This window comes from Callorhinchus milii, unplaced genomic scaffold (genome assembly GCF_018977255.1).
Source record: "Callorhinchus milii isolate IMCB2004 unplaced genomic scaffold, IMCB_Cmil_1.0 Scaffold144, whole genome shotgun sequence".
NCBI classification, from domain to species: Eukaryota; Metazoa; Chordata; class Chondrichthyes; order Chimaeriformes; family Callorhinchidae; genus Callorhinchus; species Callorhinchus milii.
This window is the reverse complement of record NW_024704885.1, coordinates 32,744-60,391: the sequence shown is the minus strand read 5'-3', so window position 1 is coordinate 60,391 and position 27,648 is coordinate 32,744. Positions and strand designations below refer to the sequence as shown.

Below are 27,648 nucleotides of genomic sequence, written 5' to 3'. Positions count from 1 at the left end.
CGTGAATCTCTTCTGCACCCTTTCCAGTGCCTTAATGTCCTTTTTGAAGTACGGTGCCCAGAACTGGACGGAGTCCTCCAGCTAGTCCTAACCAGTGTTTTGTATAGATTAACCATAACCTCCCTACTCTTATACTGTATGCCCCTACTAATAAAGCTCAGTTAAACAAATGCCTTTTTTACTGCCTTATCTACCTGCCCCGCTACCTTTACTGATTCGCTAACTTGAACACCCAGATCACTCTGTACCTTCACCCCCCTTAAGATTGAGCTGCCAAGCCTATATTGCCTCCTATTATTTTTCCTACCTAAGTGCATCACCTCACACTTATCCACATTGAAATCCATCTGCCACATGTCAGCCCACTTCCACCATTCTGTGTATGTTTGCTTGCATTTGGTTACAGTCCTCCTCACTATTTACTACCCTACCTAACTTAGTATCATCTGCAAACTGGGAAATAGTGTACTCTATGCCCGAGTCCAGATCATTAATGTATATTGGAAAGAACAGTGGTCCCAATAAAGATCCGTGGGGGACACCACGGCACACCTCCTTCCATTTCACGAAAAACCCATTAACCACCACCCTATGCTTTCTGTCACTCAGTCCGTTCTTAATCCAAACTACCACTATCCCCTTAATACCGCGGGCCTCTAATTTGTTTGCTTAATCTCTTATGCGGTACTGTGTCAAAAGCCTTTTTGAAATCCATGTAAATAACGTCCACCGCATTTCCCTCATCAACCCTCGCAGTTACCGCTTCAAAAAATTCTATTAGATTTCTTAGGCAAGATTTGACTTTAACAAATCTATATTGGCTCTAATTACCTCATGATCCTCTAAGTAGAGATTCATTCTGTCGCGGATTATTGTCCCCAGTAGTCTTCCTTTTATATGCACTTGAGGAAATTATCCGCTTTTACCTGATCTACACTTCGCACTTGTCTTTTTCATCTTATCTCTAATCCATTGTTTATCCTTGGATACCCATCCCCCTCGACACTGGTTTAAATCCGCCCCTACAGCATTTGATAATCTCTTGGCAAGGAAGCTCACCCCTGCCTATCTTAAGTGCCGCCCATCCTCAAGGTAAAGATTCCACCTCCAGCATTAGTTGTCCCAATCGTCCAGAAAACTGAAACCTTCTTTTCCAGAACACTTCCCCAGCCAATCGTTCATGCGACTGATCCTTTCATTATGGTGCCTTGTTGCCTGAGGTACGGAAGTAACCCAGAGATCACCACCTTGGATGTGCTGGAATTGAGTTTGCTCCCCAGCTTTTGATACTCGCCCTGGAGCATCTCAGCCCTCTTCTTACCAATATCATGGGTCCCCACATGGACTACGACTTCTGAACAATCTCCTTCCCCCCGAAGAATCTTGTCCATGCGCTCTGTGAAGTCCACTACCCTTGCACCAGGAAGGCAGCAAACCATCCTAGCCTTACGATACTGATTACAGAAGATGTGTCACTGCCTTTTACTGTTGAATCGCCTATCACAACTGTATTGCCGTTGTGAACCATTCCCTTGTCCTGTTGGATAGAATGTCCACCGCTGTCTGTAGAGACTCGAGAGGGGTTCCTTCAGCTCCCCTCTCGACTCTCTACCATCTCCTTGCTCCCTCCCTTCCCCCTGCTTTCCCTGAACATTTCCACCCTAATCGTGATCCGACCCAACTTTCTAGCGCCTTGGGACGTCCTTCCGAAGTGAATCGCGCTTAATAAATGAAATATTGTTGTTGTTGTCCTCACGAGAGGCTTCCACGCTCTCGACAGCTAATGTTGAGTACCTATTAGAGACTGGTACTCAGTTGGGGGTGTTGTGCCTTGAACAAGCCCTCTTCTTGCCCCGTCGCACTGTCACCCAATCACTTTTAGCATGAATGAAGGGTGGCCGTGGGTTGGGCTCCCTGGGAGTGGTCCTTTACTTGAACTCTGACCGCTCGATAGCTCCAGTATCCCTCTCTCATGGCTGCTGTACAGCGATGGTCTGCTATAACTGGGTCCTAGGGGAGTGAGAGTCCAGGAACCTCTCACTGTCCCTGATGGAGCGCACTGTCTGTACCTCGGACTCCAGCTCAGCTATTCTAAGTTGGAGCTTGCTCAGTTGCAGACATTTGCTGCAGATGAAGTCAGCTGGGCTCAGTTTGCCCTCCGTCAACTCCCACATACCACATTCTTTGCACCCACACAAACCCACTCATGCAAACATGCAAACGCAATTGCACAAACACACACATACAGGATCAGACAAGCAAATACAAACACACACAAAGAAACACACAAGCACACACAATGATATACACAAGGACAGAAACATACACACAGAAATATAGAGACACACACATAAATACAGAGTCACCCCCAGACACACACAGAAACACACATAGCCATAAACAAAAACGAACACCCAAATCACAAAAAACAACAAGATTCCATTTATAGAGCACCTTTCACGTCAGGAGGACGTCCCAAGGCGCTGTACAGTTGGGTCAGGATCCGAGCAGGGGGTAAATGGTCAGGGTGAGGGGAGGGAAGGGAGGGAGCGAGAAGGGGTAGAGATTCGAGTGGGGAGCTGAAGGTACGGTCAAAGAGAAAGGTCTTGAGACCGGTCTTTAAGGAGGAAAGGGAGGAGGCGGCGAAGGCACTGGGGGGGATAGAGTTCCAGAGCCTAGGGGCTGAGAGGCTGAAGGCTCGGCCACAGATGGTAGGGCGTTTGGGCCGGGGGATATGGAGCAGACCGGAGCCAGAGGAACGGAGGTTACAGGCAGGAAGGTAGGCGGATAGTAGGTCGGTGAGGGAGGAGAGTGCAAGGCCGTAAATGGCCTTGTAGGTGAGGATGAGGATCTTGAATTCGATCCTCTGGGGCAATGGGGAGCCAGTGGAGGTGAGCGAGGGTTGGAGCGATGTGTTACCGAAGCCTGGTGCGGGACAGTACACGAGCTGCAGAGTTCTGAATGACCTGCAACTTGTGGAGGGAGGTGCCGGGAAGGCCGGCGAGGAGAGAGTTCCCATCGTCCAGCATTGAGTTGATAAAGGCGTGGACCAGAGTTTCAGCAGCGTGAGGGGTGAGGTAGTGCCGCAGTCTGGCAATATTCCGGTGGTGATGGAAGGCGTTGCCAGTTGTGGCGCGGATATGAGGAAGAAAGGACAGCTCAGGGTCCAACAGAACACCGAGTTTCCTGACTGGTTTTGAGAGGTGGAGAGTGCAGCCATGGATGCTGATACTGTCAGCGCCAGAGGTGCAGAGGCGCTTACGTGAGCCAATCAGGAGGGCCTCAGTTTTAGGCACGAGCTGAAGAAAGTTGTCTCTCGTCCAGGACTCGATGTCGGACAGGCAGGCTGTCAGGACATTGGTGGTCTTGGAGTTGAGTGTAGAGGAGGAAAGGTAGAGTTGGGTGTCATCCGCATACATGTGAAAGTTAGCCCCATGTCTGCGGATGATATCACCAAGGGGGAGAGGTACAACCTAAACCTGCGTGGAGTCCTGTAGCTCAGTTGTCAGAGCACTCGTTCTGTAAGCGAGAGATCTGAGTTCAATTCCAGACAGGGCGAATCCTTGGGCAAGTTTCCTTACAACACACAGAGCCTAATAATAATCCCTCCAAAACAAAACAATAATAAATTGGTCATTTTCAATCTACGACTGTTTGTGGGATATTGGTGTGCGCAATTGGCTGCCTCGTTCGCCCACAAATATACAGTCAATTCATTTTACAGTCTATTCTGTGAAGCGCTTTGGGTCCTCCCGATGTGAAAAGCGCTATAACAAAATGCAATAATAATAATTATTATTATTATAAACCACTCAAGGACAGGGTCTTGAAGGTTGACGTGGGAGGACAAGCGGTGAAGGAGGATAGCATGGTAGACCGTATCGAATCCTGCCGATAGGTCAAGGAGGACGAGGGGGCAGAGGGAGCCCTGGACACAGATGGTCAGGATGTCATTGGTGACCTTGACCAGGGCAGTTTCTGTGCTATGGGCAACACGGAAACCCGACTGAAGAGGTTCGAATAATGAATGGGTGGAGAGCAAAAAGCGCAGCTGGGAGGCGACAACTCGTTCCAGGACCTTGCATAGGAAAGCTAGGTTGGAGATGGGCCGGTAGCTTGATAGTTGCGACGCATCAAGGGAGGATTTTTTCAAGGTGGGAGCGATGGGGGCAGTTTTTAAGGGAATGGGAATCGAGCCAGAGGAGAGGGACAGGTTGACTATGTCTGTGATATGTAGGGCAAGGAGGGGGAGCTGGGACATAAGGAGTGGAGTGCGAATGGGGTCAAGGGAGCAGGTGGTGGGTTTCAGGGATAGGATGAGTTTGGTGACAGAGGGTGGGGAAACGGATACGAAAGTGTGTAGGGGAGGATGGGTAGGAGTCGGAGTGTCGGAGGGAGGGAGTGGGGGGGTGGGTGGATGTTGGAGAGGAAGTGACCGCGCAGCGAATTCCCTTGATTTTGGATTCAAGGAAATCCAGCGTCTCCTCGCAGTGAAGGTTCGAGGAGATGACCTGCGTGGGGTGGCGGGGGGGGGGGGGGGGGACGGAGGAGTCGGGATGTGGTAGAAAACAGTAACCTGGGGTTGTTCTTCACCTCTAGGATTATCCTGGAGTAGAAGGACGACTTTGCCGAGGATAGAGTGGAGTGGCAGATTTTGAGGATGTCGGGCCAGATTTGTCGGTGGACCGTTAGGCCAGATTTGACGCAGGTGCGTTCATCGGCCCGCAACTGGCTTTTCAGTGAGCGGAGGTGGGTGGTGAACCACGGGGATGAGCGAGAGTAGGAGACAGTACGAGAGGTGACGGGGGCAAGAGTATCGTGTGTGGAGGAGAGGGTGTTGTGGAGGAGGATGAGAGGAGAAGAGGGGTCGGTGAGGGTTGAAGGCCAGAGGCAGAGGAGTTCACAGGACTCCAAGGCAGCGGTTAGGGATTGAGGGGGTAACTTCTTCCAGGGGCAGTAGAAGATGGTGTTGGGTCTGGTGGAGGTGGGTGGAGGTGGTGAAGGAGATGAAGTGGTGGTCGGAGACGGCCTTGTCGGTGACAAACACAAAGAAACACATAAACACACACACCCAAAGGCAAACATACACACAAATACATACAGAGACATTCACAAACGTACAAAAACACTCACAAAAGTATTCACAAACGCACGCACACACAATCACACACACAAAACATACATATGCAGACACACGCAAACACACACAGAATCACAAACACAAGATCAGATACACACACAAATCACACACAACACACACATACAGACCACACTCTCCCCCACAAACCCCAAGCCCAACCCCCATCCCCGCATGCACAGACACAAATAGAGAAAGAGGTACAGACACATGCACATACACCCAAAGACATAGACACGTAACACAGACACATTAATGCACGTTGAGAGTTTGATGTAAAAGATGGCGTGTGGCCTCACATTGTCACACCGATTACTTTCACAATATTCAGCCTCACTGATCAGGCATTCACAATAAATACATTGATATTGGAGCCATTCGGACTCTGGAGACACAATGTGTTACTCACTCCAGACTCCGTATTTTACACTCCGGGTCACTCAGAGCCTCACACAGTCGCTTCACTCCACAATCTCCCAGATTATTGCTCTCCAGCCTGGACACAGAGACACAAACACAGGTAATATAGCGTCACAACACAATACACTTTGACGTGTGTATTTTGGAGACTTTCACGTAGCAAGTTCCAAGGCCAGGGTCGGATACACCTCACATGTGACACGATCATCAAACAGCTGACATTTTTATTGATTCACGTGTTGTCCATCAGGTGGCCCATGGGCGTTTGGCCCGTGGGCGTGTGGCCCCGCTCTCACTCTTTGGTTCCTCTCCCTCCGATTCACTCCTTCCCTCCTTCTTCTCCCTTCCCTTCACTCCCTCATTCCCATCCCCTTGTTCCTTCCTTCCTCTTCATCCCCCTCGCTGCTTCCCTTCCATCCTTACCCTCCCTCACTCTATCTCTCCCTCAATCTCCTCCTTCCATCATTTACCTCCCTCCTTCCTCTCCTTACTCTCTCTCCCCTCCTTCTTTCCCTCCCCTCTCTCCTTACACTCCCTCCTACCTGTCCCTCCCTTCCCCCTTCCCTCACTCCTTCGATTTCCTCCATCTTTACTCTCCATAATTCCTCTGCCTCCCTCTCCCCTTCCCTCTCACTCATTTCTATCGCTTCCTCTCCCACCCCCACCCCTTTCCTCATTTTTCGTCTCCTTCTTTAATCTCCTTCCCTCCTTGCTCTCCCTGCCCCTACTTTTCTCTCTCCCATTCCTCCCTTCTTCTTTCCCATCCCTCCATCTTTCCTCCCACGTCTTCCTCTCCCTCCCTGACTCCCTCCTCTCCCTCCTTTCTCCCCTCCTTCTTCTCCAACCCTGCATCCTCTCCCTCCTTCATCGTCCTCCCTACTTCCTCTGCATCCCCCCTCCCTCCTCTCTTCCCTGCCTAATTCCCGCCCTGCACCTCTCTTGCTCCTTCCCCTGCCCTCCTCTCCTTCCTTCCATCCTACCATTTTGTATTCTCCCTCCCTCCTTTCCCTCCCTCCCCTCTCGCTGCTTCCCCACCACCCTCGTTCCCTCCTTCCCCTCCCTCGCCTCCTCCTTCTTTGAACTCCTTCCTTTCCTCCTTCCATTCCCTACTTCCACCGCTTGTTTTCCCTTGTTCCCCGCTTACTCCTTCCCAACCCTCACCATACATAGATCCCTCACCCTACCCTCCCTACTTCCACTCCCTCCTTCCATTCCTTACATCCTTCCCACCCCTCTATGCCCTCGCTCCTTACAATCTTTCCGTCTTTCCGCTCCTCCCTCTCCCTTCCTCCCTTCTTCCCCTCCCTCTCTCCTTCCCTTCCTCCTTGTCATCGCTCCTTCGTATCCTTCCACCTTGCTCCTTCCCACGCTCTTTCCGCCTCTCCCTCCTTCCCCTGTTTTCCGACTTCCCGCTCCTTGCCCCCCCTCCTTTCCTCCCCTCCACCCGAACTTCCCCGATGCTCAAGATATGGTTATTAAGACACATGTTGTCTTGTTGACATATTGCATTAATGGCGAGTTTTATTTTCGTACTCCTTAGTGCATCCCCCTAATCGATGGCTCCTGACACTGCCCTGGAAGGATATTAACCAGAATGGGAGCGAGCGGATGTTGGAATGTTGGAATGGCACGAATGAATCACTGCCGGGTCTGAATTGGCCCACGGATTGCCAGTTGGCCACCTGGATGTGGTCCTCGGACCGTTCCCAAATCACAAGGAATCTCACGGGAACCAAGAGGTTGTACGAAACTGAAGAGTAATGTGTCAGAGCTTGGGGGGACGAGCTTGGAGGGTTCGAGCGGCCCCCAGTCTCAACGACAACAGCAACACACTGCAATTGTGGCACCTTTCACTTTAGCACGACGTCCAAAGGCCTGGGACAATGAGAGATTTGCATCCGAGCTTGCAGTTGGGATCAGAGTTCGGATGAAGGGAGGGAAATTGGGGTGGAGGATGACGGAAATCACAATGAAAGAGGGAGTTCATTGAGATGATTGTTCATTGGGGTTTGAAGGAGACAATGGTGGGCCGAGTTGTAGGGGCTGCAGGATGGAGTTCCAGAGGCTGTGGTAGAGTGGCTGAAGTTCCAACCACTAAAGTTGGAACGGGCTGGCCACGGGCATGGAGGAGGCCATTGTTTGCCGAGCAGAGGGAGCGGAAAGGTTTGTAATGTTGGTAAACACACCTTCCTCCCTTTCACAAACCCCTGTGTTGCAAGTACCTGGTTTGGTCACTGCCCCCTCTAGGCCTCTCTCCTACTCTGATTCCATCAGCTCAGTCCCCACAGCACTCACTCCATGCACTCAGCAGCCAAGTTTCCTTCGTCTCATGTGACGAGGCAACAGGCTTCCTGTTTCCTGTCCTTAGTGCAGCAGATCCTACCGGAACTGCTGTCCAGAACACAGAGAGCTTACGGGGTGGGGGGGGGGGGGGGGCTTCATCTCCAGTATATGACACAGTAAAGGGGTAACTGAACCCCGCACCCCCGTAAAACACAAAGCACCACACCACAGGATGCCTCTTCCCTGCAAGTCCTAAGGCTTTACACTCTCAGGGCTCAGATTACCTGCCTTCTCCACGGCTGGTAGACAGAGTCGCCCATTATAACAGTGCAAGTGACCTGAGAGTGAGGATAGGGCAGTGGGACCAGCTGATGCCATGAGGCGCTATTCAGGCTGTGAGGAACCGGGCCGCATGCTGTCAGGATCACAGGCCGATTGAGAGAGCGAGTGTGTAACCTGATCAATCAGCCAATGGCCTGAGGGAGTCTCCTCCTCACAATGATGGACATCAGATTCTGGCTGTTTTGAGCATAGCGGGTTGACAAGAGGAAGGTTGTAGGTTGGTATCAAGCTGTGAAGCGCTTGTTCCCAGGCCATTCACTCTGTGGTTTGAGGGAGGAATGCCTGAGGACTGGCCACATGCTGAGGTCAGGACTGTTGTGGAGAAACCTTTCCAGTGTCTTTAGAGCTATTCTGTACAGGATGATGTGAGCAGTAAGGGCTGTGAGGAACAGAGGGGCCATTTGAGTGAGAGCGGGGTGGTAAAAGATTATACCAACCCTGACTCTGACCAGTCACTGGAGATCACTGAGCTTTTCACGGTGTAAATAAACTAGTTGATGAACAAACCTGTCTCCATCGGTCTGTCAATACCTGCCTGGCTCAAGCCATCCACAGTACATTAGTATTATTCTTTCCATTTGATGTAGCATCTCTCACGTCATGGAGGCATCTCAAAGTGCTTCCTTCAAGCGATTTAGTGTAAAGTGTAGTGACTGTGTGTTTGTGGTCCAAAACAGCAATTAACATCCCATAAGTGTGTGTTTGAGCCTCACTAGGTGTGAACTCCATGGTGTGCAGTTTAGCTCAGTGTGACATGTGTGAGAGCATTACCACCATCTCCCTCCCACTGCTCGGGCACACGTCCCTTCACATTGAACCATGTTGTTGGTGAGGAGCTTAAACAGCAACTGCTGATCTCTCCGTAAACCAGTCAAGGTGGATTCCAAGCCCTGGATATATGAACGTGCTGTCACTAGCTCAGCTCCAGGTCAAGCATGTCAGCAGCTGTCACCATAATATGGAGATACAAACCCTGGTCTGAATTACACTAAATCCAGGGCTGCGCTCTAAGGAATGGAGCAGTTAAACACACTGTGACTCTACACTATATAAATACAAGTTGTTATTGATTTGTACAGAGAATATAAACCATGGTCTGAATTAGATCAACTGCAGGACTGTGCTTTGAGGATTTATAGAGAGAATCTACACAAGCATTAGTTCACTGTAACTGCAGAGCTGAGCAGTGAGGCAGGAAAAGTGTCAGTCAGGTCAGATAAACCCTGGAGGATCTTGTTATACAATAAGATGGATGTAGTGACATCAGCTGTAAACGGAGTGGAGGCTTTGAGGGGCTGAGACCAGCTGTTGTATTGTGTATGGAGTCAGGTCAGGCTGCGGGGAGCAAAGAGGACAGGGATTGAACGACAGGGACAGCCACAGAGATGGCTCAGGTCACAGCCCGGGTACAGGTGATGGCTCTGAACATTCCCAGCCAGGTCTCAGCCAGTGCGCACAAGTCAAGGCTTTAACATCGAGGGTCAATTACAGACAGATTGTGTTTATGGATTCTCCCCCAATTACACCATCTGTATATCAGTATATTCACCCACCGCTAACACAACTCACTGACTGGCTGATAATCTACAGGTTTATGAATGTATTCATCAATAAGGACAAACCTGAGATGTTGGCACTTGTGCAGTGCGGGCACCAGATGCTGGATCCCTTCAGCTCCGATGTTACAGCTGTTGAGATTGAGGTTTTTTATGGTGTTACAGAGCTGTAACACATGAGAAAGCACAGCACAGTCCAGAGGTTTCAATGTGAACTCACTGAAGTCCAGTGTCTCCGCAGCTCCGAGAATGTCCTGGGGTAGTCTGTAGTTCTGCGACTCAAACAGATAGTACATCATGTTCAGCAGCTTCCTTTTACAATCGTGACTCCCTGACAGTTTAATCGCCGCCTCAACATTCACTTTCAGCCAGGAGATGGCTTTATCAACTGATTCGTGAGGTAAAGGCCCCAGGATCTCCTCCAGTTGTCGAGGTGTGTGGGGCGAGGAGAGACCCACAACAAACCGCAGAAATATCTCAAAACGCCCGTCGTTCTCCTTCTGAACCCGGTGAAGCAGCTTATGCAGATCCCTGCAGCCGGGAGTCAGGTACTGAGCGAGGGCAGCCACAAACTCCTGGACGATGAGATGAGGGAATGTGTACACAAATCGTCTCCCACCATTATCCTTCTCCAGAATCTCCATCATAAACCCTGAGATGAAGGTTGAGGGTTCAAGCTGATGGCGATCGAAATGGTCATCATCGAACACAGTGGTCCTGTAATAGATCCCCTCATAGGCCATCTCCCCGGCTCTCAGCATTACCTCCCGAGGGTTCTCAGTAGCTCGGGAATGGTTCTTCAGGATGTTATAAATGTAACTGGAGTACACCTGTGTGATGGTTTTGGGGGGAGGCTGTTTTGGTTCTGGATCTATGAACATTGGCTCCACTGTGCAGCAGAGTATCCAGCAGTAGGAAGGGTTGAAGCACATGGTGTACAGGATGTCATCCTCCTTCACATATCTCAGCACTTCAGCTGCAATCTTCTCATCTGGAAAGAAGCGTCTGATGTAATCTTCCCTTCCCTCAGCGAAGAATCCCAGGATTTCAGCCAAGCGGTCGGTGTGGATGTGATCTAAAGACTCCATGGAAGTTGGGCGGCTTGTGATCAGCACTGAACAGCCTTTCAGTACTTCCTGCTGCACCATAGAGTGCACAATGACAGCCACGGGACAGAGGCATTCAGGCCCCGGGCAGATGACACGAGTGACTGGGCTTCTGTCACTCTCTGTGAACTCCATCCTGTCCTTGAACTCGTCCAAACCATCAAACACAAAAAGTAAATGCTGCGGCTTCTCCCAGATCTTGTCCAGAACATCCTGAAGATAAGGATATGATTCCAGGACCATGGTTTTCAGGCTTGTTTCCCCTTTTATCACGTTCAGGTCACGGAATTTGAAATGAAAGAGAAAATGGATCTGGGGATAGATATTTCCTGTGGCCCAGCGGTACAGAATGTTCTGCACCATGGTGGTTTTCCCAATCCCTGCGATCCCACTCAGGACGGTTGTCCCGAAAGTAGATCCAAACAGCTCATTCGATCGTATTTTCTTCACCTCTTTCGTGATATTCTTCTCTTGCCGCAGCTCATGGTCTCTGCCTCTCGCCACCAGTTCATGCTCCACTAGCCTCCGCTCACGGAGAGATGAAGTGACTATTAATTCTGTGTATTGGTCAGACAGTTCAAATGTCTTGCGCTTCTCCCGTCCTCGTAGCGTGTTAACCGACAGCTTCTCATTCTGGGAGCGGAGGGTTTCTTTGTGCTGTTTTTGAAAGTCTTAAAATTGAACATTAGATTCTATCAATATTGCCACACATTTATTACAGTAACCCACGAAAACAAGTGCATACATTTCTATTGATGCATGGGTGCACAGTCACACATACATAAAAACATACATGCACGCATACATACTACACCCACAAAATAATAGTAATCCATGTATTTCATATGGCACATTACCACGTCTTCGAGGCGTCTCATAGCGCTTCACAGAACATACTCTAAAGCAGAGTAACTGTATATTATGTGGGCAAAATGCGGCAGCAAATTGCACACAGCATTGTCCAACATACAGCCGTTGATAAGTGACCAAATTATTATTTGATTACCCTGGCAAGCAATCCGCCAATCGAATGACAGGCGAGTTCACTGACTGCTGGATAAATAGAGGCGTGTGGAGTAAGGAAACTTGCCTTGTGGAGTCCTGTAGCTCAGTGGTTAAAGCACTCGCTTTGCAAGCGAGACACTAAGTTCAATTCCATGCAGGGCAAAACCTTGGGCAAATTTCCTTACGCCACACGCCTACTAAAAATCCCTCCAAAACCAAAAACAATAATAAATTGGACATTTTCAATCCACGACTGTTTTTGGGACATTGCTGAGCGCAATTGGCTGCCGCGTTCGCCCACAAATATACAGTCAATTCACTTTACATTGTGTTCTGTGATGCGCTTTGGGACGTCCTCGCGTCGTGAAAAGCGCTAAATAAAATGGAAGGATTATTATTATTATGTTTCACTCTGACCGTGAATCGAATCCAGGCCGTCTCGCTTGCACATGAGATTGTACAACACTGAAACATATTAGTCACCCCAACCAGTCCTCCACAGTGTTTATATTATACACAAGATACCCACGTCCATATACCCCATCAACGGTCACATGTGGACCGCTCTATTTCCATCTTTGTCATTTACACATACAATATATTCTTTGTTAAATAATGAGATGGTTTACTTCGGTTTAAAGCCGATGTATCTCACACAATTACAATAAATTAACTACATTTGCCTTCATTTGACACTTCCACAGCGTACCACCATAGTCTGAATTTTTTCCATCCTCCCCCGAATCCACTTTCTCCAGTTCCCTAGCTGGTGGATTTCCAGATCCATGGCCTGACTTTCAAATACCTACATGTTTTCAGTTCTCCTGAACTGTGTCACATTCACCAGCTCTATATTGCTGCTCATGCGCACTCTTCCTCTTCCTCCATCTGGCTCTAAGCTATCTCCATCCACCGCCTTTCACACACGAACCTCTTTCTCTGAAACTCTCTCCTTAATTCCCGATATTTTTTGAATTGTTTCCACCATTTCACACCAGAGCATTCAGTGAAGTCCCCTAAGTTCCCTTCCTCTCCTCCTTGCTTAGTTTCCAAATTGCCTTGTGAAACACTTGGTGACTTTCATCTGAGGTGAAAGGTCTTTTATTAAAAGCAAAATGATTTCATGTTTAATATCAGTTTGATGTGATTATGTTGAAGGACTCCATTATCCATATGCACTTACCTGCAAGTTCTTCTGGCACCTTCTCCTCACACCAGCACCGAAATACCTCAGTGGGAAGACTTTCACCTGATGATGTTTAATATGAGTTAGTTGTGAAACGAACCTAACAGAAGACAAAGTCTTTATTTTGGGGTGTTTATTAATATCATTATGGAATACTTTCATGGAAGTCACCGAACTCTATCCCTTTAGCCTTAACACTGGATGGAGTACCGCGTTTTGACCGATTGCCTTTTAGACGTCAAGTTCAGACTGAGTTGTAACTTTCTCCAGTTTAATGTCAACAAGACGAACACCTCCTGCCTTTGCTACCGTCAGCTCCTACTGAAGTCATCTACTGGAAACAAGCTCCACATTTTGGAGAGAGTGACGACGCTCTGCGTCCTGTTTGATCTGTTTACTCCCAAACCCGTTGCCTCCCATCGAGTGGCTCTGGCCTCCGCTTCGTCCCCCATGCGCTCTGTTACACCATTGGTGATTGTTCTCTGGAATTTTCTTCCTTCTGTCCATCTGACTCGTCCCCTCCTTCCTTATATTCAGCTCGCTCCTGAAGACCTTCTTCGACCGCGACTGTGGTCACCTCCAGCTCAATGTCGTGCTCTGCACCTGATAAGCGCTCTGGGATGCTACCCCGCATGAGAGGGCGCTATATAAATGCAAGTTGTCGTTGTCCCTCATTGACTTTACCTTACATCAACAAAATTGTCCATCTCCACCTTGACCCACTTGTCCTGAGACATTCAATTCATGCCATCAACAATTTCCGGCCCAACTATTCCATCACTGCTCTCTGGTCAAGCTCACGGCTGTCCCAAAATCTGCAGCCTTTGCTCTCTCCCACAACAGTCTCTGAGCCTATATTTTCTAATCTTGCTTGACATCACTAACTCCCTATACCCAAAGGGGATTCCAAGATTCCCAGATTCTAAACCTTTCCATCACTTCAGTGCCTTCAACTGTGCAGCGCCTTGGGACGTCCAACTGTGCAGCGCCTTGGGACGTCCTCCTGACGTGAAAGGCGCTTTATAAATGGAATCTTGTTGTTGTTGTTGTTCACCAACCCTTTCTCTGTGACCTCGCGAAATGCCACCAAGCAGGTCATTCACTCAACAACGGAAGAATATGCTAAAGTGAAAGAAGACAAAGTTCCATCTAGTTCGCTTTCAACCACTCTGGCAGTCAATCTGTTGTCATGTCTTGAACCAGACTATATACCGTATCCTACAATATTATTTTCCAGGTTAAATGTATCTAATTTGTTCTTAAACAAATGCAATTTCCTGCTTCCAATGTCTGTCTCCCTGAGGAGCCTATTCCCTCAGTTTACTAATTGCTCACTAAATCGTGGTTTTGCAGAATTTTTCGGGATTTACCCGCTTTAATCGCGGGCCGTTTCCTCTGGTTCTATTGTTCAGTGAACGATGAAACAATTTCTCATGGTCCACATTAAATGTTCACTTCACTCAACAGCTACTCATCTGCTTCATGTGCCCTGTCCTACCTGGCTCTCCATTGGGAATTTCTCCTCTGTTCTCTGGAGTTGTATCCTATTATACATCTAACGTAACTCTTGCCACGGACCTTCAACTTACACCTTAAGGCCTATCACTTCAAACACACGTTTGGCCTCCTTACCACCTCTCCGACCTCCTCACGCCTCTCTGACCTCCTCATATATCAATCCACCACTTGGTGCCTCCGCTCGAATAGCACCTGTTCTTGATCGTCCCTCGCATCCTCCACCCCAACATAGGAGGTCGCACGTGCAACCAATGCAACCCAAAACTCTGGAACACTTTCCCGTAAACCCTCCGTCTTTCAAGCGAAAAACCTGAGTTCAAATCCAGGCAGGGCTAAATCATGGGCGAGTTTCTTTACTCCACATGCCTGATAATAATCCCTCCAAAAAAAAAAACAATAATAATTTGGTCATTTTCAATGCATGACCGTCTGTGGGACGCTGCTTTGCCGAATTGGCTATCGAGTTTCTCCCACGAATATACAATCAACTCACTTTACAGCATATTGTGTGCAATGCTTTGAGACCTCTAGAAGACGACTAACGAGCTATAATAATTATTATTATTAACTGCAAGCGGGTAGATTCCCTCAAGGCAGCAGAGTTGAACATTAGTGATCGACTAGCTATGCATTAGGGCAGGTGAAGTCTTTATAAATGATGTATTAGAAGAGACCTTGCTAGGGGACACAGTACCCTGTACCTGGAGAAGAGGATTGTGTTTCTTTCAGAAAAGGGGCCACAAATGGTGGTCAGCAAAAGGGGAAGGAGCGGACATGTCAAGGGCTCTCCATCAGATTCTCTCCGCTAGAGAGAGAGATTATATTGATACTCAAGTGATGGCTGAGACAGGCAATACAGTGCCGTGCACTGAGGCAATCCAGCAGCCAACGAGGGAAGGAGTGACGTAGAGAAAGAGTAGCAGACAAGTTGTGATATTAGTGGATTCGACTATTTGGTACACAGATCGCATTCTGTGCAAACAAGACCCTTGAAATCGAATGTACGTTAGTACTGAGTGCACAGTTTCAGGATCTAATGACCGTAGTTCAACAAAGGCTGCAGAGACCAGATGTGGAATCAACTATAACTTTTCATGTGGGAAGAAATAACACAGAAGAAGTAGAACAGACTAGACTCACGTGCTAGTGAGAAAAACATGAATGTAATTAGGCAGAAGAACGAATGGCTAAGACATTGGTGTTGGCCTTCATTTTCTTAAACAATGGGGTAACTTTTGGAAAAGGGGTATATATACAGAAAGGATCGGCACCTCCTCAACAAAATGCGGTGGATGTTTTGATAGGCAGGATGGATTGTTTAGTTAGAGAGTGTTCAAACGAGGCACAGGGCTTGTTGCGGTACGTGTAAGAGAAAACAGGAACCGATTAGGAAGAAACCTTAAAATGTAAAAGGGTAACGGGTCAAACTCCAAAGTTTGGTGAAAAAGAAACAAAAAATGCCTATCCAGTGAATAAAATGGCACAAGATAATGGAGCTCAATTAGCATTAACAGAAGCATCTGACACGCAAGAAACGTGATCTGGAAGGTCTTATAGCGGGTAATAGATGGAACATTAATAGGGTAACAGAGACATGGTGGGATGAATCCATTCAATGGATTGCACAAATGGAACGTTATAAACTATTTAGGAGAGACCGTATGGGAAGAAAAGCGAGTGATATTGCACTATATATATGCATCATTATTGAGACACAAGTGAGAGATGACATACAAAAGGGAAGAAGACACAGAATTACTTTGGGTAGAAACAAAAGACTGCAAAAAAGGTAAGCTATTACTGAAGGTTTGCTACAGAACCCCAAGTCAGGGTGAAAGCCTTGATCTGGAACGGTGGGTTGAGATAACAACAAGAACACGATTGCATTTATAGAGCTCCTTTCATTTCAGGAGGACGTCACAAGGCGCTGGATAGTAGGGTCGGGTCCCAAGCAGGGGGGAACTGGTCAGGCTGAGGGGAGGAAAGGGAAGGAGCGAGGACGTATAGAGAGTCGAGTGGGGGCTTAAGGCACGGTTCAAGAGAAAGTTCTTGAGACCGGCCTTGAAGGAGGAAAGGGAGGAAGCAAGGCTAAGGCACTGGGAAATTGAGTCCCAAAGCCTAGGGGCTGAGAGACTGAAGGCACGGCCACCGATGGCAGGGGGATTAAGGCGGGGGACGTGGAGCAGACCGGAGCCAGAGGAAAGGCGGGGACGGGAAGGTAAATAGGGGGATAGTAGGTCGGAGAGATAGGAGGCAGCGAGGCCGTCAATGGTCTTGTAGGTGAGGATGAGGATCTTGAATTCGATCCTCTGGAGGATGGAGAGCCACTGGAGGCGAGCGAGGGTGGGAGTGATGTGGTCCCGAAGCCTGGTGCGGGACAGTATACGAACTGCAGAGATCTGAATGACCTGCAGCTTGTGGAGGGAGATGCCGGGAAGGCCGGCGAGGAGAGAATTCCCGTAGTCCAGCATTGAGGTAGTAAAGGCGTGGACCAGAGTTTCAGCAGCGTGAGGGGTGAGGTAATGTCATAGTTTGGCGATGTTCCGGAGGTGGTGGACGACGGTGCCAGTTGTGGCGCGGATATGGGGAAGATCGGACAGCTCAGGGCCGAACAGAACACCAACGTTCCTGATTAGCTTTGAGAGGTAGAGAGTGCAGCTTTGGATGTTGATTTTGTGAGTGCCAGAGGTGCGGAGGCGCTGAGGCGAGCCAACCAGGAAGGCCTTAGTTTTGCGCACGTTGAGCTGAAGATAGTTGTCTCTCATCAAGGAATCGATGTCAGACAGGCAGGCTGTCAGGACCTCGGTGATCGTGGAGTTCAGGGTAGAAGAGGATGGGTATAATCCTCATACACGTGGAAGTTAACTCCATGTCTGCGATGATGCGACCAAGCGGGAGATTATAGAGTGTGAAGTTGAGGGACCGAGGACAGAGCCCTAAGGGAAGCCGCACTAGACAGTGTAAACGCCGTTTACAGAGACAAAATGAAGACGGTGGTAGAGGTACGAACTAAACCACTCAAGGACAGGGCCTTGAAGGTTGAAATGGGAGGACAAGCGGCGGAGGAGGATAGAGTAGTCGACCGTATCGAATGCGGGCGATAGGTCGCGGAGGTCGTGGAGGCAGAGGGAGTACTGGTCGCAGATGGTCAAGATATCAATAGTGACCTTGACCGGGACGGTTTCCGTGCTATGGACACCACGGAAACCCGACTGCAGGGGTTCAACTAGTGAATGGGTGGAGAAGAAAGAACGCAGCTGGAAGGCGATGTCCCTTTCGAGAACCTTGGACTCAAATGGAAGGTTGGAGATGGGCCGGTTGCTTGATAGCTCGACGCATCAAGGGAGGGCTTTTTAGTGTGGGAATGATGGTGGTAGTTTTGAGGGAAAAGGGAAAAGAGTCAGAGGAGAGGGACAAGTTAATTTTTTCTGTGAGCAGTGGGGCAAGGCGGTGTAGCTGGGAGATAAGGAGTGGAGTAGGTATGGGTCCAGGGAGCAGGTGATGGGTTTCAAGGACAGGATGAAGTTTGTGACAGAGGGTGGGACGGGTTCGAAGGTGTGTTGCAGAGGATGGGTAGAAGTCGGAGTGTTGGAGGGAAGGGGTGTTTGGTGGATGGAAGCTGGAGAGGCATTGACCGAGGAGCGAATTCCCTTCATTTTGGATTCAAGGAAATCCAGCATCTCCTCGCAGAGAAGGTTGGAGGAAATGACCGGCGCGTGGTGGCGGAGGGGACGGAGGAGTGGGATGTGATAGAGAACAGAAACCTGGGGTTGTTCTTCGCCTAAAGGATTATCCTGGAGTAGAAGAACGACTTGGCCGAGGCTAGAGAGGAGCGGTAGGTTTTGAGGAGGTCCAGGCAGATTTGCTGGTGGACCGTGAGGCCAGATTTGTGACAGGTGCGTTCAGTGGCTCGCACCTGTCTCTTCAGTGAGGGAGTGGGTGGTGAACCAAGGGGAGGAGCGAGAGTAAGAGACAGTACGGGAGGTGATGGGGGCAATAGTTTCGAGTGTGGAGAAGTGGGTGTTTTGAAGGAGGGTGAGAGTAGAGGGCTAAATACCAGAGGTAGAAAAGTTCAGAAGACTCCAAGGCAGGGATTACGGATTGAGGGGGTACTTTTTCCAGGGGCGGTAGCAGATGGTGGTGAGTCTGGTGGAGTTAGGGAGGGTGGTGGAGGTGGTGAAGGAGATGAAGTGATGATCGGAGACGGCCATATCGTTAATGGTGACATCCGAGACACTGAGACGCCGGGTGATCACGAAATCGATTCGGTGGCCATGAACGTGAGTGGCAGAGTTGATATGGAGGGAGAGGTTGAGCCAGGAGAGGAGGGAGGAGAATTCCAAGGAGATGGATCAGGAGGGTCTGAATTGAAGTTTGAAGTCGCTGAAGATCATGAGGCGATCAGAGCAGAGGTAGAACGATGTTAGAACTGTCGGAGAGGAAGGATGATGTGGGTAGGTGGCTGGTAGATACGGAGAATTTTGAGTGAGAGATGGTAGCGTTGGGAGAGGGTGAGGTGCTCAAAAGAGGAGAAAGAACCAGTGGAGTAGGGGTATAGGGCAAGTGATGTCCTTGAGATAAGGGCTACAACATCGCACGGCGGTTGGGGCGAAGGATGTGTTGGGAGGTGTAGCCGGGTGGTGTGGCCTCCTGAAGGGGGAAGGTGTCGCTTGGGTTGAGCTCGGTTTCAGTTAAGGCCATGATGTCAACGCTCTCATCAAGGATGAGATCGTTGATGACCAGGGCATTATTACAGAGGAAGCGGACGTTTTGTTGTCCGATTTGGACGGAGCTGTTGATAGAAGAAGCCTGGGGAGGGTGGGGGTTTCTGGTTGTGAGGCAATTTTGGGGGGGATGGGGATGAGGGAGGAGAGTTTGGCTCCCCGGGTCCGGGTCCGGGGTGGCTGGCGAGTGCAGTGGGGAATGGGGCAGTCGGTGTGACTGCTGCTGGACAGCCAACGCCGAGGACCACGTTGAGCCCGACAGGATTCCCAGGCTGGAACAGAGGGAAGTAGTGGGAGGGTCAAGCTAAGGAAGACCACAAGAGACCAACATAGCAGTTGGAGATTTTATCTTACCCGAGATTAATTTGGATAATATGTATGCTGGTAAGATAGGGAATGGATTTCTTGAATCGAAAAAAGGCTTTTTTATTGCCCAGTAAAAGAGCCAACAAAGGGAGATGATATCTTGTATTTGATAACGAACAACATGGACAATCAAATCTCCAACATAAAGATCGGAGGAGCATGAAACAACCGCGATCACATTTGACAACACAAGAATTGGTGAGGTTATACAAACGCAAACGAAACTACCAAATTTCAAGAGGACGGAATTTATGTGCTTGAGAATTCGGGGTGGGCCTGAAACGCTTATATATGGCAATGCAATTGGGGGACCTGTGGAGCTCCTTCAAGGCGGTGATAATAAAGCCAATGGAATATTGGAACAATGTGTACAAAGATACCAAGTTTAAAAGCACTACTGCCTGGTTGGACGGTGCTACAAAGCAAATCATTAGGAATATAAGTATTTAAGACGCTGAAGGAAAATAACACGAAAACAAAGCGGATTTATTACCAGAAGGCAAGCAGGATTGAAAAAAATGACATCAAAATTGCAAAGAAAAGATTTGAATTGACTTGACAAGAAATGTGAATGATAATAATAAAACTATTTTTAGATGCATTAACAGTAGAAGAAAACAAGAAATGGAATAGGGCCATGTCTTCGGGAGGGAGGATGACAAATAATGCTGCACAGGCTGCTATAGTGCTGAATAATTGTTTTGTATCAGTCTTTACCAAGGAGGAAATAGGCAACCTCTGATCTGGAAAGAGAAACGAAAGGTTCGCAGAGAAAGGTTGTGACACGATTCATATCACTACCTGCATGTTTGCCAAACAACTGGATAAACCTAATGTAAGAAATTCGCAGGGATCGGATAAATTACATACGAGTACCCTTATTGAACTAAGGGAGGAAGTCGCAGAAACGCCGACACAACTGTGCAAAAAATCACTAAAGACTTCAGAGGTGCCGTTGGACTGGAGGAAGTCAGGTGTTACTCCGACATTTAAGAAAGGTAACACAAGTGACCCAGGAAACAGACCAGTAGGTTTAACGTCCATTATCGATTATGTATGACGTACTATTCAGGAGAAAATCATGAGAGCATCTGTACATAAATCAAATCATCAATGAAAACCAATATAGGTTCATGAAGGGGAGGTCCTGCCAATCTCATTTACTGGTTTTCTTTGATGATGCGAGAAGGGAACTTGATAACGATGAGGCTGTGGATGTTGTATATCTGAATTTCACTGAGGCGTTTGATATATTTCCTCTTGAGAGGCTGGTACTGAAAATAAAGAAAGGGTGAAGAAAGTGGAGGTATATAACAATGGATACGTGATGAGGTGAATGGAAGAAGCCAGAGAGCGGTGGTACAGGGAATGTCGTCAGGCTGGAAAGAAATTAACAGTGGAGTTCCACACGTGTCTTATTCGAGACATATTTTCTTCAATATATTTATAAATGATCTGGACCTAGGAGTTGCAAGCACAGTGGCTGATGGCAGAGATGACACCAAACTAACAAGATGGTAGTTTGCGAAGCTGAACAAGATATGCTACAGGTGGATTTCAACGTATTTGCAATTGCAGGCAGGTGAAATTCAATGTGGAGAAATATAAATTACTTCACATGGGGAAAAAAATCCTGGAACTGACTATAATTTGAGGGAAGGAAAATATAATATTGAGAAACATAAAGACCTAGGAGTTCTGATTGACAATAAATTTAAGCTCTCCCAACAATGCACTGGAACAGTGAGTAAAGCAATCTAGATAAAGGTATGTATCAAAACTTCCATAACAAACCGAAATAGTGGAGTGATCCTGCCAGTGTATACATCCTTAGTGAGATTTACTTAGAGTAATGAATACAGGTCTAGTCAGTTCAGTAGAAAAAGGATTTTGGAGAAATCAAGAGGATACTGAGGAGGGCAAATAAAATGATTGAGGGAATGGAAGGACTGGACTATGAGAAGCGACTAAATAATTCAGTATGATAACGCTGGAAAAGAGAAGATTGTGAGGCGACATGATTGGTGTCTTTAAGATTCTCTAGGGGCAAAACAAAATAGATCATAGCAGGATGTCTCAACATGTCCAGAATAGTAAAAAACAGAGGACATGGCCTGCGATTGAATTGCGCAAATTGAGAACGAACACTATTTCAGTGACTGAATAGTGAACCTTTGAAGAGTCTCCCATGGATGGGTTGAGGCAGAAAGTGTTGCTTCCTCCAAACACGGATAATATAGTTTTCTCTTAGGAAGTAACATTATGGGACTGAGCATGTACTGAGGTGTTTCAGGCCATACGTGCAGGCACTGGCCAGGAAGGTGGAAGGCCAACTAGATGGACCTTGGTCTTTTATCAATTAGCATTTCTTACGCTCTTATCAAGGCAACCGATAGTCGTTTCCTTGATAGATATCTGTTGCCAGCTAGCCACCAAATCCTCACAGATCTTTTTAACGCGCATCCACGCCATGACCCGTTCTGACTTCCGCCACCTCCGTCACTGCCTCAAACCGCAGGCCCCCTAAACCCTCGTAAACGCCTTCGTTAACATAGAGGCTCGACTATGAAAACACACAGCATTTCGGCATACCAAACTCCTCCCTCCGTAGGCTGCAGATCCTTCAGAACTTTAGAGCCGTCCTTTCCCACACCAGGCTCCACGACTCAATCAGCCCCATCCTTGACCCCTCCACTGGCTTCCCATCATACAGAGGATACAGCTCAAACTCCCTGTCCGAATTTTCAAAGTCCACTAAGATCTTGCTTTCCCCGACCTCTCCGACCTTCTACCCCTATCATCCTGTTCGCTCCCTCCGCTCAGTTGACTCTGGCCTGCTTCATGTCTCCCAATTTGCTCGCCCTACTATCGGCGCGTGGTTCGTCTGCCACTATCCACCCTCTGAAACGCCATCCCGCTGTCTCTCCGTCTCGCCCCATCCTCGTCACCTTCAAGAAACCCACTGAAGACCCTCCTGTTGGCAGTGCAATTGATCTCCCTGCTGTCCCCTTCCCCATCTCCCTTCCCCAAACCTTCCCTCAACTCGGTTCCGTAACCCCGTGTCTGTTTAGCGCCTTGGGACGTCAGACAACATGAAAGGCTATGCAAATGTAATTTTGTTGTTATTGTTGTTGGTCGAAGTGTCAGTGTCAATGGCGTCTTGCCTAACCAACTCAACAACAGCAAAAAATTACACTTAAATAGCGCCCTGCATGTTCAGCGGTCACTCAGATCAATAACAACAACAAAAAATGATATTTATAGAGCGCCTTTCACATCGGCAAGAAGTCCAAAAGCGATGAAGAGTCAGGTGTCCGGGCTCAAGCATGCGAGAAGGGTATGAGTTTGGTATAGGTGTGAGGGAAGGCAGAGAGGTGCGAGAGAGACCAAAGGCACAGTCGAAGTGTAATGTCTTGAGACCGGCCTTGAAGGAGGCAAGAGAGGAAGCGAGGCGAAGGTGCCATGAGATGGTGTTCTAGAGTGTGCGGGCAGAGAGGCTGCAAACCCGGCCACCGATGGTAAGGCGGGTCGGGCGGGAAACACGAAGCAGGCCGGAGCCCACTGAATGACAGGAGCGGGCAGGCTCATACAGAGTCAGCAGGTCAGAGAGAACTTAGCAATGTTGAAGCCTAACAACGAGCCAGGGGAAGGGGAAAGTTGACCGTAGGCACGGCCAAAACGGATGTTCTTCAGGCTTGACCTGAAGATGGGGAAGGCGGAGCGAACGTGTTGAGTGAGCAGTTCAAATGTTTCAGGGCGTTGTGGCTGAAGGCACGGCCTTCGATGATAGAGCGGAAGATTTGGAGTAGCAAAGGAGGCCGGTCCCAGCAGAGCGGAGTTAGCTGATACTGCTGTCGGGGAGAGTGGAGATTAGAGTAATGGGGGACAAGGAATGGAGGGATTTAAACACTAGAGTAAGGATCTTGAAGCCCATCGGCTCTGTGACAAGGAGTCAGTGGAGTTTGGCAAGGTCTGAAGTAATCGGGGAGTGGAGTTTATTGCGGTTGACTTAAATTTTTTGTCACTTTCAAGTCTCTCATACTTGTTAGTTGCCAGACATTTCCTCAAATCTGATTGAACTGCGTTATATCCAAGCGATTACAGCCCCATTTTCCCGCAAAACATAGCTTTTCCGAGAATACTGCGTTTCTTGCAGCTTGCATGCGTATGTGTCCCAATCGGACTCCTCCACCAGCCCAAATTGTTAAAATCTTCCACCATTTATGATGTGTCTTACCTTTATCCTGGATCTCTTTCAGGATTCCCTTCAGCTGTGGTTTATTGTCCTCCATTTTCATAAAAGCTTCCCACATCCCTCTTTGCACCTGTCTTGGCGCTCCAGTTAATAAATCCAGAAGATATTTCGCTGCTTCATGTTTCTCTTTCCTATTTAACAGCTGTCTGATTTCCTAGAAAAGCAGAAACAAAAGTGTTAACTGAATCCACGCTGCTGTGATATGAAACGATTTATTCAATTGTTTAGTTTTGGCGTCAGAATTCTTTCAATCTTACCAATTTGTCAATCTTCTGCTGTATATCAGGCTGGCTTATTTAGTAAGATTCTTGCCTCCGAGTCTGAATTTTTTGGGTTCAAGAATCACATCTAGCCACTGAACTCATAGTCTAGTTTGCCGCTCCAGTGCAAGGCTGATGATGTGGTGCAAATTCTGGAAGGTGTCCTCCAGAATAAATGGTACACCGAGGGCCCATGAATTATTTCTTGGGTTTACCCATGTATCTGAAACATGCGGAAAGCGTACCGATTGCTTATGGATATTCAGACCAAGCTGAGAATTTCATGCTTCCGACCTAAACATGGATACCCCAGAACAAATTATTCGAATGGAATATACTCTGTCTGTCTCTCTCTCTCTCTGTCTCTCTCTCTCACTCGCTATCTTTCCCTGGAGGGACGCATCCTGTTTACCTAATTCCGGAAAGCATTAGACACAGGTTGGCATGTTCCAAGGTTTGGGTAGAGACCAGCGTGAGCACAGTTGGAGTAACTTCTTGGGTTTGAAACCACACAGCTTTTCATTGATAGCATTGTCTGTCTTTTGTTTCTCGCTGCTTGTCCAGCTGGGAACACCGACACGTTAGTTAGGGTTTTGGCTGCAGGGTTAGCAGGAGCTTAAGGTGAGGTTTCTGTACGCCAGTAACTGGTCTGCCCTTCCAGATCCTGCTGATAAAACAGGCTGGGCTGCGCTGTCCCAGCAGTTAGTGCCTAGGAAGACACCGAAACCCACTGTCTCAGGAAGCTGACTAAAGACCGTCAAAGAGGATAGAGGAGATTCCCAAATTCCGTTCCTAAGCCTTTCACCTTAGGGCCAAGTCAGCTCCAAGGACACTCCACTTACCTACCACGACCCGCAGCCACACAACCGCATATCTGCACCACCCACCAGCCGACCACACACACACCGGCAGCAGAATAGACTTCAGCAGATCGTTCAGCAGTCAACAGGCGCGTGTTTGAGCCTCACTAAGTGGAAGGTGGGAGCTTTCCGATGGGCAACACATAGCAGCATAAGGAACGTGAGAACATTGTCACCAACTTCCTGTCCGCAGCTCGAATAGACATCCCTTCCCACTCCACCAACTGTAGGTGCAGAGTTTAAGTATCAGCCTTCTGTCTCTCTGCAGTAATCAAGGATTCGAAGCGCTGAATGTACGAACATATGTTCACAAACTCGGACTCCAGGTCACACCTTCTAGCAGCTGCCGCCTCAAGGCTCAGAGTGTTCCCGGCACCTCTGATATCCGGCGAGAGTCTGCTTTATTTATCAAGGTTCTTCACAGCAGAAGCTGTATTAAGCAGCTGTTGTTGAGATACGCTGTTACAGAACATTGGATTTGGACCTGGGGATAATCAAGTTGGCTGGCACTGTTCCATAAAGCTACTCCCACATGAAATATCCCATAGCACTGTTTAACAAAAACAGTGTGTTTCCTCTGGTGACTAAGTCAACAATTCCTCATATATGATTAGTTATTCACTCCATGTTTGGTGGGCATTGCCATATACAAATTGGCTTACATGTTTGTCTACAAAACACACAGTCACTGCACCTTACAGTATGTTGTCAACGGCATTGGAAGGTGCAATAAAATTTTTAACTATTATTATTATAATTAATATGTCTGTAAGGTTAAATATCTAACGGTTAAGGTTTCAAAGGCTTTATAGTTAATCTCCATATACTACTAGAATCTCACTTACTCATAATCATTTAGTTAGGTGTTTGGTTTAAAGACCATCTTAGCAGGGGTTATCTTTGCCGGATCAGGTCAGCTTATAAGTATTTTTTTTCCTGGGAAGATGTTCACTCCTCTGAGATAAAGAGAAATCAGGCCCTTGAAGACAGATTTAAGAAACATAGACCCCAGGAAGAAACATCTACATGCTCATACAGCTGGCTATCTCAAGACTGAGAAACACAAAGGCTGGAGAAGAATGGAAAAGGAAAGTTGTCCATTTGTATCAATTTTTTAACGAAGGGAAAAGATCCAACTGAGTGTCACTATCAGTCTGCAAAGTCTGATGGCTAACTCATTGGCAAGGGGAGGCGGAGTCAGAAACTACTAAAAGAAAGATGTAACCATGAAATAGTTGGAGTCGAATTGGGAGTCGACCCTTCTTCCCAGCTGGAAGTGGTAATACGGATTTTCCTGTATTGGTTGAGTCACTTGGAGCTTATGTGTTATGCTTAATAAACTTTGGATTCTCACACAATCTCAATAGTCGTCTACAGCTGAATTTCTTACCTATTAGCGCCATTCCTTCATTACATGGATAGCTCAGTTACACAAATAATAATCATCCCTTTTGATATTACATTTCGTCACATCATTGAAACTCTGCAACGCACTTCATATAAAACATTATAAAATGTGTATATTTTATGTATTAATTGTTTATATTATCAGCAAATTTAGCTAAATGTAAAACGAAAAATTGTTGTTTGTGACACATTCGTGCTCCCGGTCTTGTGACTTCTGTACTGAGGATAATTGACTATAAGATTGGAATCAATTTCCCTGATCAATGTAACGTTAGACCGGTCTGTACACACCGAAATTTCACCAACGACACAAGTTAGTTTTAATGGTACTCAACCTACCGCAAACTCTTTGAGTTTCAACAGTTTCTCCAGCATCGATGTCAAGTCCTCTACCAGATCATCCATCATCTGCTCCAGTCTCTGACGGAACGTCCAGGTCAACATGTGCACCTCTGAGTCGCTGTAGCTTTCCAGAATTTGTTTGATTGTAGGTTTGTGGTCAACTGACAAAAATAAGGCATACGTGAAGGGTAGTGAGAGCATCGAAGGTCACTACTACATTAGATGGGGGAGATGAATGTGGGGAAGGTGTGGCATGAATGCAAATCAATGCACCATAGAGCAGAAGGCAAGCGGGTTAGGAGCGTGATAGGAATATTGTCATCCGGGATGCAATAAATATAGCAATCGCGTGTATCTTCTGCAGTCGAGATCGAGTGCACAGGAAGGTCTGTTGCCTTCCCGGTTCCAGGGTAAGGCATATTTCAAAGCAGCTGGAAAGGAACTTAGAAAAGGGAGGGAACAGAAACAATTATGCTTATTCATCCGGGAACCAATGACAAAAGAAAGCGGAAATAGGAGGTCCTTGTAAGGGATTATCAAGAGCTAGGAGTTAAACTGAAAAACAGGACAATCTCAAGATTGCCTTCCGAGCCACGTACTAATCAGCAGAGATCAACAGATCAGGGAAATGAATGTGTGGTGCGAGGAGCAGATTCCATTTCATGGGAAACTTGGACCAGTACTGGTACAGGAATGAGCTGCACTGTTGGGATGGACTGCATCTGAACTGGGCTGGAACCAAGCTTCCAGTGAAAAGGCTAAATAATACTGTAGAAAAAGCTTTAAAACAGTAAAGTAGGATGGATGTGGGGGAACAATAACCAAAGCGTAATGCAAAGAGAGGATGAGAGCAACGTTCAGCATGCATATAATAATAATAG

The 27,648-nt window shown here is 47.7% G+C and overlaps 1 protein-coding gene across 1 annotated transcript; it reads right to left on the bottom strand.

Annotated features, from left to right (window-relative positions):
• Positions 1-1,178: 1,178 nt before the first annotated feature.
• Positions 1,179-27,648, bottom strand: LOC103171884 (NACHT, LRR and PYD domains-containing protein 12-like). Its single transcript, XM_042345891.1, has 6 exons — positions 26,765-27,648; positions 23,881-24,052; positions 13,033-13,098; positions 9,805-11,515; positions 5,610-5,633; positions 1,179-1,413 (listed from the first exon to the last, which is right to left on the bottom strand). Exons 1-6 carry the CDS (start codon positions 26,966-26,968, stop codon positions 1,179-1,181), a joined length of 2,412 nt encoding a protein of 803 aa, XP_042201825.1. The 5' UTR covers positions 26,969-27,648.

Coding starts and splice junctions, on each gene's coding strand:
- LOC103171884 (XM_042345891.1), bottom strand. CDS start 26,968: ATGCTCTCACTACCCTTCACGTATGCCTTATTTTTGTCAGTTGACCAC. Junction 13,099..23,880: donor GAAAGAGATCCAGGATAAAG/GTAAGACACATC, acceptor AAACATCATCAG/GTGAAAGTCTTCCCACTGAG. Junction 11,516..13,032: donor GGTGCCAGAAGAACTTGCAG/GTAAGTGCATAT, acceptor TTCAATTTTAAG/ACTTTCAAAAACAGCACAAA.